General features: G+C 44.9%; 1 protein-coding gene across 4 annotated transcripts in view; it reads left to right on the top strand.

Annotated features, from left to right (window-relative positions):
• Nucleotides 1-314: 314 nt before the first annotated feature.
• mtcl1 (microtubule crosslinking factor 1) overlaps nucleotides 315-17,196 on the top strand; it is a 50,915-nt gene continuing 34,033 nt past the window's right edge. For all 4 annotated transcript variants that reach the window (XR_003841925.1, XR_003841926.1, XM_029524596.1 and 1 more), the window contains exons 1-3: nucleotides 315-1,604; nucleotides 4,032-4,256; nucleotides 4,731-4,889. Coding sequence is in view for 2 of the 4 variants with exons in the window: in XM_029524596.1 (XP_029380456.1) it covers nucleotides 759-1,604; nucleotides 4,032-4,256; nucleotides 4,731-4,889 (1,230 nt within the window). In the remaining 2 variants the exon portion in view is untranslated. The remainder of the gene's footprint in view (nucleotides 1,605-4,031; nucleotides 4,257-4,730; nucleotides 4,890-17,196) is intronic.

Genomic DNA, 17,196 nt, shown 5'->3' with positions numbered 1-17,196 from the left:
TATTTAGGAGAAATGACTGATAGAAGATAGGAAGAGGGGCTATTTGGTTCCTTTTGAGCGCATCTTCGCTCCTCATGTGAGATTGTTCAATAGCCAACAGTTTGTGTGTTTGTGTGTGTGTGTGTGTGTGTGTCATTAGGGCATGCGCACCACCGGTGCCAGACCTGGTCCCGCCTGGTCCCGGAGAAAACAAGGGGTGTGCTTGGGTTACTGGTGAGGCTGCAGCGCATGCGCGGCCGCGGAGCCTCACACCGCAGCGTGTGCAGACCTTCCATGTCGGATAGGAGGCGGTGGGAAGGGGTACGAGACACGGAGGGGGGGCGGTGGGGGCCCAACACGAAAGCAGAGGGATGGAGAGCCGGCGTGCAGAGGAGGAAGAGGGCTGACGGGACTCCCACACCGACTCCTGTGGCTCAACTTGAGCTTTACAAATCCCCCACCTGCACAACCGACCCGGTAATACCGTTTTTATTTTTATTTTTATTGCAGTGTTTTGTTATTTTTATTTTTTTTTCCCCATGCGGAGGGCGACTACAATGACAACCTGGTGAATGCGGGAGGGATGGAGTAAAACATCCAGCACAACGCAGGATGCGCATCTCCAGCCCGACGAGGAAGAAGAAGAAGGAGGTAGAGAGAGCTGGCTGTTTTCCTGCCGTCGCCTGTCAGAGATTTTCCGCGGTGGTGGTGGTGCTGCTGGTGGTGTTGTGGATTGATCGTTTCCTTCAACGCCCTCCTGCTGCCGGTGTCGGTGTATAATGGAGAGCTCCAATGGTTCCGGCAGCGACACCAAACCGCAGAACCACCAGCTGGAGAAGAAGAGGCTCAACAGAGCGCCTTCCCCGGCCAGACCTTTCCTCAAGGATGTGCACTCCCGGTCCACCAAACCACCTGCCATCGTACCGAAATCCCCCAAACTCACCAAGCAGCAGCAGCAGCAGCAGCATCAGTCCGCCTCAGTGCCCTTAGTCCACCCGAACCGCAGCTCCAGGCACCGCAACGCCGCCGCGGCCAAGGAGAAGCCAGCCTCGGCGAGGAGCCACGCCAAGTCCGCCGTCGGGAAGAAGCCCACGAAGGTGCCCCAGCATGCGGCAGCAGCCGAGCCCAAAGCCGCCGGCTCCAGAGCCGACAGCACCAGCAGCCCGACTCTCACCAAAGGCAAGAAAGGGAAACTAGCCTCGGGGTCCCCGGGGCCTCACGTCCATGGATCCCCGATCCGGGTTCCGACCGGAGCGCCTCTCGGCCGCGTCAGCCAGACCGACAGCAGCTCAGACCTGTCGGACTGTCCGTCCGAGCCGCTGTCGGACGAGCAGAGACTGGCAGCGGCCGCTAGTAGCGACGCAGAGTCCGGTACCGGCTCCAGCGACCGGGATCAGCCGGGAGCGGATAATCCCCTGCGGGCAGAAGCTGCCGCTCCGCCACCGCGCACAACAGATCCTCCCTCCGCCAAGGGAAGCATGTCTCAGGCTCAGCACGGAGAGAAACACAAGCAGGAGAAGCCGACAACAAGCGCACAATTCAAACTGCCAGGCGCCAAGGACGCAACCGAGGAGGAGCTGCTGCGGGAAGTTGAAGATCTGAGATCTGAAAACGACTACCTCAAGGTAAGACAGCAAGATGCAGGCTCACCGATGCCTATTGGTGCATGTTTACACAGAGAGACATATATCAGCTGCATCAGTCCACCTGGGGAGGTCCAGGAACCGCAGAGTTCTGGCTTCAGCTCTTTGTAAAGTGTCCTTGAGCAACTTCCACCTGCTCAGTAATTAAATGCAAAATCTTTCTGGATGAATTAGCACAATCTAAACACACTTTGCGTTTGGTGCCAGCTGCCATGCCCATCCATCATACCTCCCTGAACGTCCCCCTGGATTTGAGCTTCATCGATGTGAGTTTTATTGGTAGTGACTTCACCCTGAGCCTTTTTAAATTTTATTATTTCTTTTCCATTGTTGCTGTTGAGTCACCTGTGTAGACGGAAGCGTCCTTTTATTTCCTGTGTGTTGTGTTTAGGGACACAGTGTAAACAGATTGTACACTTAACTCTTATTTATCATTTGGTTTTTATGATTGAGCTAATTTGTATAAGCAGTGCATAAAAAAAAAAAAAAACAAACTAGTGTATTATCTGGACATGAACAATTGGCTGTTAAAGGAGAGTAAATGGACTTTCAGCTTGCCATGGTTGTATTTTTGCATAGAGATCCTGCATGATGCCCCCTCCCCCTTCTATAAGTAAGCTATCCCCATAAGTTGGGGAGGGGAGGCAAACAGATATTGCGGCAAACATCCTTGCAGTTTTTTGTTTTTTTTTTTATTTAAGTGGGAGGGGACAGGTTTTATTTGCATGTTGCTGTGAGTATTATTTCAAACTTGTTCACGCATGTCTGGGTCTCTCTCCTCGGCTCGGTGAAAACACAAGAGAGTTAATCAGCTTTACTGGCTCTCGCTGTAATGGCTTTATCCCACAGGACTTGATAGCAGTCAGATGTCCCTCATGTGTGGGGTTCAAACGTCCCCCTGCCAGCTGGGTCCCTGAGGTGGACTCTGAAAACACCCCCACCCACCCCTCTCCTCGTCCCACCACTACTGCCTCATACAGCCCGTGGGAAAACACGTTTATCACATTCATTTAATGCTTCTCATGACTGCAGTAAGCGGAGAATGAAAGAAAAGAAAGGGGGTGATGGGTGACTGATGGGGTGATGCCTAGCAATTAATTTAGAAGCTTGCAGTTAACTCACATTTTTCATGTCATGATAATCTGCTGAAAACTTTTTGAAGAATCCACAAATATTTTTATTCAATATAACGCCATTAAATAACACAAATTGCCAAGAGACAGTTGTATAACCAAACACTCAGATTACAGTCAAACATGAAATAAAAAAAACAGAAATGAAATTTGAACAGCAAGATTTGGGGACTGATGTAAACAATGACATAAACAGTAAATCGTTTATCATTTTGGCAAAACTCCTGATTTGCTGCGTTTTTTTCATTTTAAGTTTAAAAGCAAATTGATCATCTTTGAGTTGTTGATTGGACACGTCACTGTATGGAGTCACCGGCTACATAAAGAATGGAAATAGACATCTTATGATGAGTGATGATTTTTCATCACGTGACTCTGTCGTCATTGCAGCAAAATATATTCATTTTCCAGTTAGTTCCAGTGACTGCTGGGCAAAGATAACATTTAACAGCGTTGAAGAGATGACGAAATGCTGGCCATGGCTCGGTTAATCACTGCCCGTGAAGATCGGTCATATTCTCTAAGTATACCTGCTCCCAGGATGCTGCTCTGCCTGTGGTTTTACTTTTAACCTGACGATCGATTAGGCTGACCCTGTGCGAGGGCATTAGCTCCTTCCTCAAGGGCCCTCCTCACATAACAATGGGCTCTGTGCCTTTTCCAAACGAGGATAGATTTAGTTTTCATTAATTGTCACGCTCTCCTCTCCCTCGCCTTTCAGTATCCAATTGTCTTTTCATCAGGTGCCAGTCAAGGAATATCCAGCCCAGGGGAAATCTGCTGAGCAAACAGATACCCCAGAGATTATCAATGAACTCAACAGACTGGGCTGTTTCAGCTGATGGGATATGGGGAAAGTCAATGAATCCAGTCCAAGAGATAAGATGCTTAGGGCCAACGAGTGATGTTATATCACCGGCACTAAGAGCACTGACATCACTGCAACTCATACCTTATCATACGAAAGTATTAGCATAATCTAGGAGGGCGTATTTATCAAGTTTTATACCTGATACACGAAACATGCAAACACCTAATGCTGTTAAATTAATGTTCTTAAACATTAATTTAGCTGTTAAAAAGTGAACTTAAATACTTTTTCCTTTAATGGAGTAATAAAAATACCAGTATTTAATTGCTCAGCCTTTTTGACTATTAATATTTTGGTGTTTTAAAATCTACATCTTTGACTGTGCTGGCTTTAATAAAGTCGAGTAACTTTGTGATGAGAGTATTCCAAATGAACAGCTTGGCCCTGTTTCCTCTCCTCTGTCAGGATGAAGTGGACGAGCTGCGAGCAGAGATGGAGGAGATGCGAGACAGCTACCTGGAGGAGGAGGTCTACCAGCTCCAGGAGCTGCGGAGGGAACTGGATCGATCCAACAAGAACTGCCGCATCCTGCAGTACCGTCTTAGAAAAGCAGAACAGAAGAGCCTGCGGGTGGCACAGACCGGCCACGTAGACGGAGAGATGCTGCGGAGTCTGGAGCAGGACCTGAAGGTCTGTGAGATACAATACGGCAGATCTTTCTTCAGATTGTTCTGTATGTTTGTTTCTTCGCCTTAGGCTTTGACCCATCACCGGTTTGATGCTTTAATCCAGCGTCTCATGACAATATTCCCTCAGAAATTGGTCATCAGTTTTACCCGGTTTAATAGTTTACTCATGAGGTGATATAAGTGCTGTATCATAATTGTATCTCAAGCTAAAGGGGATGTTTTGAACTTGTTTTATTTGATCAATCGTCCAAACCCAAAAAATATTCATTTAGCAGTTATTGGCTATTCAGTTGAAAATCAGGAGATTGTGGATGATTTTTCAACGCAGGTCTGAGATATTGATCCAATTGTGTGCTTATGCAAGACTTTGTATAAACACATAGATAGGCTCACGTATTGGAGGTTCATCTAACTATTCCAACCTACTCATTTTGTAGCATTTGGAGAAATGGCATGTGTTTGTCCTCGATCCCAGGTGGCCAAAGACGTGTCGGTGCGTTTGCACAATGAGCTGGAGAGCGTGGAGGACAAACGCAGCAGAGCTGAGGACGAGAACGAGCTGCTCAGACAGAAGATCATCGAGGTGGAGATTTCCAAGCAAGCGCTGCACAATGAGCTGGAGAGGACCAAAGAGGTAAGGTGGTTGGGGGGGGGGGGGGGTCAGCACCACACATTTGCTTCCAAACACATCAAGCTTTATCCACGATGGTTTAGTGCTAACCAGCTGCTTTGTGCAGTGATGAGATGACTGATCTGAGCAGCCTTATTTAATCAAAGCAGTCAGTGTTTTAACTGCAGGCAGCTCAGACGGGCCGTCACGTGTTGCTTGTTTAGGGATTCTTACTACAGTACAACCCAATACCGCCTGGAGCTGCAGCCAAGCCTCCTCCTCACAGCTCAGGTGTGTTCTCAGCCTCCAGCCCAAAAGGGGATATTCAGTTTTCTGTGAAAGGAAAGAAGTTCAGCAGCTTCTCCCAGCCATGACTCACTCTTGCTGTTTAGACCTCCAGAATTAAAGAGCTTGAGGCCAATCTGAATCAGTCCGTACAAATCAGATCTTTTACAGTTTCTAAGCTCTGTAAATAAGAACCTTCAGCTGTTGTTGCTGCGGTTAGACTCCCGTTATTTGCAGGCTGATGCCACAGTTGCTCCCTGTCTTGACCAGGCTTGCCACATGTTGTTGTTCTCAGAACAGGAGGCTGCTCAGAACTGAAATCGTTTGGCATCTGCGAGGCTTTACATATAATGCGGGGCAGTTTTTTGGGGTATTTTAGTAGAATGACAGAAGAGCATCTCAGTGTTACAGAGATTTAAGAACCATACAGCTTAAATTTTCATGGATTTCCTGTTGTTTCTCTAATTTTGGGGTGTATACGTAGAGTTTTGGCTTCACAGTTCCCATCATGCTTTGAGTGATGAAAAGAGGGCGTACCATGTTCCCCTGGAGTCAGTAAGTGGCAGTTGCGCATCTTTTCCAGCCTATTTGTTCCCATTTTGGTTAATCTGCAGTCACCTAAGATGCACAGTCACACCTTGTTTTCAATCAGTTCACATTTATCCGTTTCAATTAACGCATGAAAGAGTTTTTTCAGCGCTATTTCAGAATTCATTTTTATCGATGAAGTTTTGTGTCCCGTCACTTATGATGTTGCTCAGTAGAGGGAATATTTGCTTTGGTAGACGTGGAGTAAGGTCTTTTTCCTCACGGGTAATAAGATGAGGCTATTCTCAGTACTGCTCAGGTCCAACTGCTTAGACTAATCGATTTTGACAACAGCAGGTAGCACGCTGTCTGGCAACAGAGAGAAAGTAGGGTAATACCCGACCAGTCAGCATGGAGACGGGACTTTTCTCTCGGTAACTGGATGACACCATTTCCTTTTCACTGTCATCCTGTGCGCCGTAGCGTCTCCAAACAGACCGGCTCTGTTTTCTGCTGCCTTCTGCCCCCTTTTTTTTTTTTTTTTTTGAAAATCAATATTCTGAGGCCATTTATGACCTTGGTGTTGGTGCTTGCAACACCCTTCGTTTTCAGATGCAACTTCTCTGAACCAGGCTACGTGTGCTGAGAGGCAGACAGAAAATCTATGTCTTGTCCTGGTGTGGTAATGCAGCAAATACAAACTGCAGTTTTCATATGTATTCCCTGGCCGTGGTAACCTTTTTAAAGGAAATAACCGCAGAAGAGTACAACTGAAATGGCAGAACACAGCACATGAGGAAGTTGAACAGCAGCTACAACACTGCTGTTGGCTCCAGGCCTACAGAGCCACAGAATGACACAGTCTTTCTTGAACACTTGGACGTAATGGAAGAAATGATTGCATATTGAATTTTTTTTTTTTTTTTATGGTGCTTGGAATCCAGTTTCGTTGTTACTAACTGCATAGTAATTTTGAAAGTAGTTCATTCATAATGCACAGAGGGAACCTTTTTATTCCTTCTTGTTGTTGATAAGAGTGTTTATTAACGCGCGAAAACCCATTTAGTTTGGGATAAATTTAATTGACTGAATCTCCTGATCTGCCCTCTGCTCTTTGAGTTGCTCAGTCAGTGAGATAAAGATCAGGTACAGAGGATCAAGGAGGAGGAACGTTGGATGATAAGAATGTAGTTCAGCTCGAATAAAAGCTTGTTTACTCCTCCTTTACTTCAGATCAACATTGTATACTTGGACGCAGGTTTAAAGTAATGTCATGAAAAACAGAAAATCCCCCAGACTCATTTATTTTCTTTTAAGTTATTCTGTGGAAGGATCTTTCCCAGCTCCTTTCTCACCAATGCAAACACAAACAAACTGCTTCAAGATTTTTGTATGAACAAGATTTTACTTCCTCCCTGTTTGTTAGTTAGTTATTGTTTTAGGAAATTGCTGGTGCACAACCCACACAGACTCTACAAACAAAATCAGCCATATTAAAGGTTCCATTACCTAACCCAAGACAGCTGCCTATCATATAATAATAATCCTTCATGCAGAAGAAGATCATGCTAATATAAATATCATTATGTAGAGAACAGTGGTCCTAAAATAGGCCTCATGTGTAACCTCACATGAACATGAAGTGCTTCCTCTTCAGAGAGAGTAGTAAACCAGCCTGATGGTGATGCATCGACTGTATCATCTTTTACTTTTGGCTGAGTTCTGTTCCACAAAAAGCTCAAACGAGATGACGATTTAGATTTGTGTCAGTTTTACCCCAGCGATAAAAGGGCAGCTGACCTCAGATAGTGTGAGCATCTCTGGCCTTAAGAGCCCATCTCCTCTCATCCCTTTACCCGCTCGCTGCCGCCAGAAGCTACGCAGAGCGACTCTGGCCCCGAGATTGGCAACTCTGCGTGGATTAATCAAACAAGAAGGCCTGTTATAAAACCGGCTGGCATGTTTTCATGCGGTGTGATGGGAGGGGAGGAAAAGGCAAAGAGACAGACAGGGAGAGTGCTGCAGCTCCACTGCGAACAGACCTCATATTAAACAGTATGAGAGAGAGGTTGACTGGACCCTCTGTTGTTACAGTATTGGCCTGGGGAGCAAATTACTGCAGCTGCCTCTGTGTGGTCACTGTAACAGCGAGCGGCAACCGGCCGACAGATTTTTCATTCCTCTGACATTTGAAGAAAGGCCCACTGATACGATTAATGAAATGGAACTAATGAAATGTCAGTGTGCATAACATGAGCATCAGGTGATTTATTAGGTGTTCCCGGTCCTCTGTGATAAACTCATCTTTCATTATGACAAAATTCAAATGCTTTGTGTTTGGCTTTTCCTCCTCAGTGAGCAGCAGGTATGTGTCTTGTTAGATTTCCTCTGTTGATATACAGAAGCAGCTCGAAAGGACAAAGCGAGGGGACGATGTCTAGAAAAATGTCACAGCACAACCCGCATGTGATGTAACACTTTTTACGGACGCCCCTCCTCTGTGGAGGCATGGTGGTGTTTTCACACGTGAAGACCACATAATGCTGTGATTTGGCGTAGGAGTAATGGCGGCATCACAAACAGAGCGTGCTCTTTTCACCTAGCGCCAACTCGTTGCTTTAAAGGGCTCGTTCGCACAAATTATCAGACACCTACTGCCCACTTAACTTTGGTCTAACTGACCATACAGACAGTTTTCATCAGGACTGATAAGCAGTTCAATTGAAAACATGTTTCTGGAAATCCACTGATGTTTTTGTGTTTTTTGTGTTAAAGTGCTTTAACTTCTTTGGTGTTGGAGGCGGAGTCAGTTATTCTACATATAAGTATCTAAAAACCTAAAAATAACTGAAAATACAACATGATGATTTTCAATTACTGATTAATCATCCCGTGAAGTCAATACTGAAAAGTCTTAGCCCTTATATTCTTTCTGCTTTTGTTGAAGGCCAAAACATAAATACTTGATCTTTAGCAAGCAAGAGTTGAGCTGGAACAATCATCATTCAATCATCATTTGTCTTGTGGCAGAATAATAACAGACTTTTTAGGAAATATACTGAAAATATTACCTTTATACTTTCTGAATCTGGATGCCGCCTCCCTGGAAACTCTTAAAACATTAACTAGTGCTGTTAACTGATCAGGACAGTTTTTGCACACACAGGGATCGATGGTAGCTCCTGAGACTGGCGCCAGTCTGGAGTCTTTTGCTGTGGCTGTCACTACTACAGAGATTTGAGAGGGGAATGCCTGCATTGTTAATAAGTCCCATCAACAATGCCTGAATGGGAGTCACTGCAGAATTTATTTCATGTCAGATCAGCAGCCGCTTCATGCTGCTTGCTCCTTTCATCCACACAAGATCTCAGCAGAAAAGACTTTGGCTTTGAAAAATCTCCCGATTCTCGCTCCTCACAACTCCTTCATATCATCACCTCTCTTCGTTCTTTTCCTCTTTTCTGCTGTGCTTCCCTGTCGGAGGAGTGTGAAGGAATCTCATTGACCTATTTAATATCTTGTGTCTGACTGCACCAATGGGAAGGAGAGCGGGCGTGAGGAGAGGAGTAGCATAGGGACTCTGCTGTAAGTTGAAATCTGCTGCAGTGACACACATCCATATAAAGCTTCCCCATTTACATAATGAATAGGAAGTAAAAAAATAAATAAAATACTGTTGTTCAGGTTGATGCTGCATACTGTACCTTCATCTTTTAGCTAAAATAAAAATAAGATTTAGAGGACAGACCTGTGTTGGGGGGGATGAATCAATTGACTATCATTGTCTGGTTCCATTTGATGACGGTAACATCTACATAGGTTGTAAATTTGAAAGAGACCAGACCAGAACTATCGCTGACACAAAGCAAACGATGAAGTCGTCAGTTCTGCAGAAAACCCTGGAGTAATGTGTTTTTGATTCTGAAACGGCGTCTTGTGTGAATATTTACATGTTTCGCAACTGTTCGCATTTCAAGGTCCTGCTGCTTTAACAATCAGAAAACATCCTGAAGCATTCACTGGTGACGCATACGTCTTCCAAAGTGATGACACCTGACTGGTGTTTTTAATTTGGATTCGAATCACCAGTTTCACGTATCAGAGCTGATGAAACACCACGTCCGTTTGACTTTTTTTTTTTTTTTTTTTAAAGAAAGCTTGTCACAAAAATTTGTTTTTGAAGTGATATTATGAATCATGCAAATCGAATCCGCCGCAGAACGATGAATAATATCTTGAAATCCCATTTTGATTCTGTAGAAGAACTCCAGACAGAACTTGAGGTGTTGTAGTTGGCGCTGAGCTCAGGTACGCTCTTAATTTTGTAGCCAAATGTAGTAAGAATACAGCAGAAAGAGCACAGTTAGATTAAGTGAAGGAAAAAACATAACCTTGCAGCCTGCAGTTTGCTGAACAGCTTAACCTAGATATGAAAAAAGAGGAACATTCACAGTTCCCATCCAGCGCTTCTCTTCTCCACTGTAACAAATGGTATTAGCAGATATATTTAGGCAGGTTGACAGCAGCTTGGCAGCCTGTAACTCAGTCTGAGTCATTGTATCTTTCAAAACTCTCTTCCGAACACAAGCAACAGACAGGACATCAGGAGAAAAAATCCATCTCCCAGTGGTAAGTTGGAGGCCACAGCCTTGAGGGAAATGACCCTCAACAGAAGTGCTTTTGGCGTCAACAACGATCGTGGCGGGTGAAAGGATGTGGATGTTGCTTTCTGTTGTGCTGCAGGGTTATATATGAGGAGGGATTTTAGATTCACCCCCGAGCTTTGGGCATGTCTGCCAGTGGGGGAGAAGAAGAGGCACAATAGGGGGGGTCTCATGTGTTATGATGCTGTATTAATCAATATTTTCATCTCAACAATTCATCATGGGACCATGTGTAATGTGGGAGGGGTCGCTCGTAGACGAACCCACAGATGATTAGCACTCTCCTCTTTAGATGCACTCAGCTCTACTTAGATTTATATGTCTCTTAGCTTTTGGCTGCTTGCTGGGGTTCTGTCTTTTATTCACCACACGGACAACAGCATGACTCCTTAAGGGCAGCCAATGTGTAAGCCATGACCAAAATTATGTGGGGATTGTTGTTGGAGGATTCCGAAATCAGCATCCCTCCATTTCCAAAATATTCCACGCCAGGTCAGATGTTCTCCACTGGGCCAAAACGGCGTGTACTCCCGTTCACCGATGAGACCACTGTGTGTGTGGAATCAGTGAGTCAGTCGCTGTAGCCCGATGGACTAAAAGAGTTCATTTGATGTGGCAGGGGTCAGGGACCGTCTGAGTCGCAGAGGGTTTGCCAACAGCAGCTGGATGATCCAACGCTTAACTTGGAGGTGAAGTAGAAGAGAAGTCTGATTCGGTGAAATATCATCCTGTTTGTCAGAAATAATACGTGCTACATGCTGGGTATCGCTGCATTTACACATCACATTTGGAGCCGTGACGTCTTGGAGATGAGTCCAGGGGACACATTCAGTGTCTCCTACCTGTCGGAGTGGGTAGGAGTCACTTTGCATTCCCAATTTGTTAAGTTAAAAATATTTATTAGATCTGTTAGATCTTATCTTTCCTTTAATTTGCATTGCTTTTAACGTTGTTCAACTCAAGAGCACAATGAGTTCCTTGTGGTACAGTATGGAGTTATGACTGCTCAAGCTTGAAGCATGCCTTTGTGTCCGCTGTCGTATCCAGAGTGCTCTATTTTGGACAATATACTGGTCTGGAAAGCTGCGTGAGCCATGAAGCAGATGCAGCAGCAGCATGTATTTTAGCATCATGGAAACCTGCACACGAGTAAGTGTTCCTGTTTGAAGTGAGGCGTTGTTGGCCTGGCCGTCTCAGCTCTCTGGGGTCGTATGCTGCATGCAAACAGATGACTTCAGCAATAAAGAAAGAGACTTGCCTGTACAGCTTGTTACTCTCCAAGGAAAGACTTCATCAAAAGCTGAGACATCTCAGTGAATCGGATTCCTCCGACAGCCACGTCCTCTTTTCAGTCATGGTAGCTTTTTATTTATCTCAGAAACATACACAGTTTCTGAGGGAGTGTAAACTCCCTCACAAGCGTCAAAACATCCCCACACACGAGTTTGAATCCATCTGAGCAAAGAGACAAAAACAAAAATCTATGCGAAAGTAATACTGATTATTTTTTTCAATTGCTCACAAGTGAAGGAAACACGAATGCTTCGGTGCATTAGGACCTAAAGTCCAAAAATAACTAATTAAAGCAAATGGAAGGAGATCAGGTAAATAATTGTGCTGAAAGTGTACAGTAAGTGCCGGTTTGTATAATAAGTGTGACGGGGTGTAGAAGGAGGGCGGCCATCATCTGCCCCCATCACCGCCCTGCAACTCTGGCACAGTTCATGATTATTCAGTAATCGTAGACTGTAAATTAAAACGGTCACAGATTTCAGGCTTAGAAGGTGAAACCAACGTCGAAGAGCCATAAAAAGTTTCACATCTCTAGAAAATCTACTTGAGCTCTTGGCCACGGACAGCTACCATACGACCGCCCTCTGGGTTAACAACAGGACTCTGTAGATTGCTGTGGGCCTCTGCTGCCACCTGAGCTCAGATTACGTTATTTTTTTACAACGCTCCTTGGCAGCTCAGTTGTCTGTTGGGCTCTGATAATAACACAATATTCCAAATCTCACTTTCCTCCTCTATTGGCGGCCCCTCCTCGCCCCTTTCAAGCCACAAAGACAGCATGTGTGCTGAGGCGAAGGCCCCCGCCTTCTCATTACCAACCTATTGTGAGCCAGTTGACACACACAAGGGGACAGTGAAATACGGAGTGGCAGAAAGTGGCAGCGGGGGTGAAGACGACCTCATTATCAGCCAGCTGGGCGGCCCCACCGTCCACTTGTGCTCCCCTTTTCAACCCTCATCGCCCCATCCCACACCCTCCTCCTCCCATCCAAGCTCCAGTCACATGAGAATAACACAAATCTGTTGTCTGCTTCTCATTAGCCAGCAGAGGAAACTTAGCTGGGGATCTCAGCAGACTGACTGATATACTGATTGAAGTGTGCGATGAGAGTATTATCAAGGTTTAATTGTCTCTAATGGCAACGAAGCCATATTTAATGCTCACTGGATGAAACCGGTTCATACAAATCACGAATAGTGGTGATCTTGGAAATGGCTGCAGCTCCTATCATGGCTCATGATCAACATGGGCTGAAGGACAGTACGCTGCTGATAAAAGCCTGATGAAAGCTTGGCGGCCATCTTAAGGAGCCTGTTTACAAACGCAATCAGAAAAGTATTGTGTTTAACTTTAACGCTGGAGTAAGATGTGACTCAGCCAATAAAAGTGACTGATCTGTGCCATGTGATTGTAACAAGGTATTTTCCTGACAAACCGGTGTTTCTCATTGTCTTCTTTCATGTGTGTCTAAATAAATAGCCTGTTTGGTAAAATAGTCAGTGACGCCTCTGAAAACGTTGCCAACCAACCCCCCCCCCCTTTTTTTTTTTATTTTATTTTTTTTCAAGGTCGAATCCAAAATGCAGGAGCTGTGATTACTTTGCAGCACAAATGGCTAGTTCCTCCGTTTTTCATTAGGAGGAGAACAATAACTGAGTTTATAGGCTAATAATCCATGCAGCGCGTCTGAGTGAAGTGCGTTTTACAAACAATCCCCCGAAGAGCACCGAACACAGTCTGTACCAGATCATTTCTGATCGAATGTGGTGTCGGGTTCTGTCAAAGATCGTGAAGCTCCTCCACTGAACTGTTAATGTTTCTGTCTGAAATTAAATTAGTTCCCACTCTATTCTCAGTCATATCTGTAATCATAAATTACAGCTGAAGGGAAATAATCAGACGAGGATGATGTGAACAGACCTTCCTTTAGCTCACGTGCTCGCAGTGAAGCGAAGGCTGAAAATCAAACAGCACTTCAATCCATCAAGTCAATTTTTCTACACGTTTGAGTGAGAGTTTCAGTTTTGAATGAGCACAGACCAAAGTAAGAAAATGGATGAATGCACAGATAACATGACACCGGCTTTATCATTTCTGTGTGCTCTGAAAGAGAAATTCTTAATCTCGGCTTGACCAACTGGTTCGAGACAGATTCCCTGATGGGGGGGGGGGAGAAAAAGAAGATATGATCCCTGTTCTTTAAATGTCTGAGCAGGTTATATTTGTTGTGGCAGGAGCAGCATGGGAAATGCAGTATCTCTTTCCATTTGTGATTTGTCAGCATTATTTTGCCTGGAGGCTGCAGTCAAGTGTAGCTCTGTGATCTTATCCGTTTCCTTAGCGTCATGATGAGTTTAGAGCGACATTTGCCTCTCCTGGCCTCTCCTCACATCTCTCTCTCTCTCTCTCTCTCTCTCTCTCTCTCTCTCTCTCTCTCTCCATCTCCTATCTCCACACATTACACACAACTGGCACGCCGCCAGCCTGCCATCCCAGAATACTCTGCAGACCTGCTGAGGAGTTTGGCAGGCAGATGACGTTGAAGCTCTTCCCTCCTCCTGGCCCGACTGAGCCACAGTGTCATTTATATCTGTTAGTGTTGCTCCACAAATGGGGCGGCTCTTATGACACATTGATTTATTTATTTTTTTATAGCCTGTTTTTAGACTCACAGGTGTGAACTGTCATTGAGAGTGCAGGCTTTTTAGACTGCTAGATGACCTCCAGACGGAGCGCAGTCAATGCGTTTCAAAGAGATTGTCCTCTTTTGGTCACCTGCGTGTCCCTCGATGACGGATTCTGCTGAGGCTGTGTGTTCCTTTTTTAAATACTGTCCTGCTCCTTTCAACATTTACACACATCCCCACCTGGGACCTTTTCCACTACTGTCTCCTGGCTCCATATTTTTGGAACCCCTCCCACAATTTAAGGTTACTCTGCACTGCACTAGGAAAAACGAACAAGAATGCCACACTTTGTGTAAAGGAGTTTACCAGTTCTGTGTTCAGAGCTGAAATGATTTGTTGAATAATCAGTTTGTTGATTAACGGGAGAACAATCTGGGACTTTTCATGAGATATTCATTGTCTCTTGGTTACCAGTGATGATTCAAAACCACGCGGCAAAACTCGGGAGCTGTACATCCGAAATTAAGTCAGTCCTTAAATGATGATCTTTGCAGCAGAAATAAAGGTTTTTACAGTCTGGTACTAAAAACATTTAGCTCTTTATCGGTAGTTTCCCTGCCGACAGCGGAGCAGCCCACTCTGAGCTTCAGAGCTGCTCTTCAGAAACCTGCAGATGACGTCACGGAGGCCACGTCCACTTTTAAATCATGTCTATGTTTACAACGCTGTCACGCTCGCTTTTCCATCAGTCCATTCTGTGAACTAGTTATAGTCACAGTACATTACAGGAAACTCCTGCCGCACATTTCAATAAACACACTATCACAAAATAACAAGAGCTGTTTGGAAAAGTCTGTAGTCTGGATGTGGTTTCTTCCTGCCTCCCCGTCGCCTCATGTCCCTTTTATGACAGAAATATCAGTCATCACTTCCCCCTTCTGGCCTCCAGCAGTTAAAGACCTGCTCCCTGTTTGACTCCCCGGCCAATCCCTCATAGCCATGAAGGGGGGCGGTGGGGGGGCTGCACTTGTCAACCCCTCCACATCCGAGGGCTAAATCAGGCCCCTAGTTACTCACTGTTTATCATGGTTGCACCCAGTCCACCACTGTGCTCTTACAAGGGACAATGTTTTATGAGACAACATATCCCAGGCGGTTCAAAGATGATTGATAAGATTACAAGAAGAAACCGGCTCCAGCCGCCAGTCAGTGGGAGTCGAGAGCATTAAATGTTCATGTTTTAAAAGTTAAAATGTCGCTGTGATGGTAAATCAATCACTCTGCTCTCTGTGTTAGAGCGGTCCCTTGTTCCTCGTCTCAGTCTTTCTATCTCCAAGTCAGATTGTCATCCCAAACCATTCGTTACCATGGCAGCCAGTGATGGGCAGCCTCGCCGAGCGATGGGCCATTAATTACTGTGAGAACATTTCCTACCTTTACTACTGTTCGCACGGCAACCGACCAGAGTCGTCTCCGACTCCATCCCAGTTCAAAAGCGGTTGCATTTAATTAATACAGTTGCGCTGTCGTCTGTGCATCCCAGTGCGACCTAAAATGACTGTCTGCAAGAGGAGAACAAGACCAAGGGGAAATGTCAAAGCTCATCTAGATCAGTGGTTCCCAATCTGAGGCTCCGGAGCCCTGCAGAGGGCACGAGATCAACCCGAGGGGTCTCAACAAGAATAAACGGGATTTTCTTTCTTATTTCTGTTGATAGCTGGACTTCAACTTTTTTAAGTCTCTGAAGGAAAATCTAGAATTAATTGCTGCCCTCCCCCTACCTGATATGTGAGACTTGACAAAAGGTCAGCAGTGAACGAGGCTTCAACAACAACTTTTACACCGTTTTAAGTGGTAAATAATAACTCTACACTATTTGGCTTCCTGTCAGGAACAACGGGCTGCTTCATAAACTTCTCTTCTCTACTTAATAGACTGTAATTCTTCCAAAGATATATTCTCCACATTTCTTCTATTTCTCAGTTCATCTTATTCCTAAAAATTGAATTAGTCATGAATAATATCAGGCCAGTGTCCATAGAAACAACTGCTCGTCACACATTGCTTTTGTGGGTCGGGTTGTCTCAGTTATGTGTACAGGTTGCAAACTGCTGAAGCCTGATACAACACAAGAGGACTCCACATGTCCTCCGTCCTATCTGCCTCTGCCCGGTTTAATATGCTCTTATCTTGACAAGCATAACACAGAATCCTTGCTGCCTCTCTCATTTTTTTTATTCACTGCCAGATATATTGGGAATAGATAACATGTTGCCAAAAAATCTGCCGTCTTTTGCAGATTATGATATATGAATATATAGCTTATACTCCTGCTCTATGTTCTGTAAGATACACCAAAATAAAAGCCTTAAAATGACAGAATAAAAGTCCATATGACCAGTCTGCGTGTGATGTACCAGAGGTGGAACTGAATATAATTACACGCCAGTGAGGCCAAAGCTTCGAAAAAGAAGTAAAGTCTCTCTGTCTTGTTGCTGACTTCTCACTGTGGGATCTGTAGATTCAGCATTACACACTTGAAGCATGTAAGAACCAGTTTACCAGCAAGTGTTTGCGGCACACACACGCATATCTTATCAAAAGGATGATGATGTGTTAAATGCTTCAACCTGATTCACTTTGTAGGAGCTTATTAATATTTGGGCAATCGTTATCCACTAATTGGGAAAATGGTGATCATTATGAGCAGTTAATTACTGACTCCTGTTGTGTTGTTTCACATCAGCTGACACTTCTCTGAACTGTAAAAAGTTTTGAGGAACGTCTTGTTTTACCTCAGAGTTGTCGCAGCCTTGTGTCTCCGGTTGGTGCCAGTTGGCAGCGGGGTGTCGTGTTTCCTGCACGCCGCATGCCGGGCAGTCAGGTTGTTCAGGAAGATTTTGTAAAGCACGGGTGAAAGCGGAGTGACACGC

Source organism: Echeneis naucrates, chromosome 17, assembly GCF_900963305.1.
Source record: "Echeneis naucrates chromosome 17, fEcheNa1.1, whole genome shotgun sequence".
Taxonomy (NCBI): domain Eukaryota; kingdom Metazoa; phylum Chordata; class Actinopteri; order Carangiformes; family Echeneidae; genus Echeneis; species Echeneis naucrates.
The sequence above is the reverse complement of the archived record's forward strand: the minus strand, read 5'-3'. Positions and strand labels throughout refer to the sequence as shown.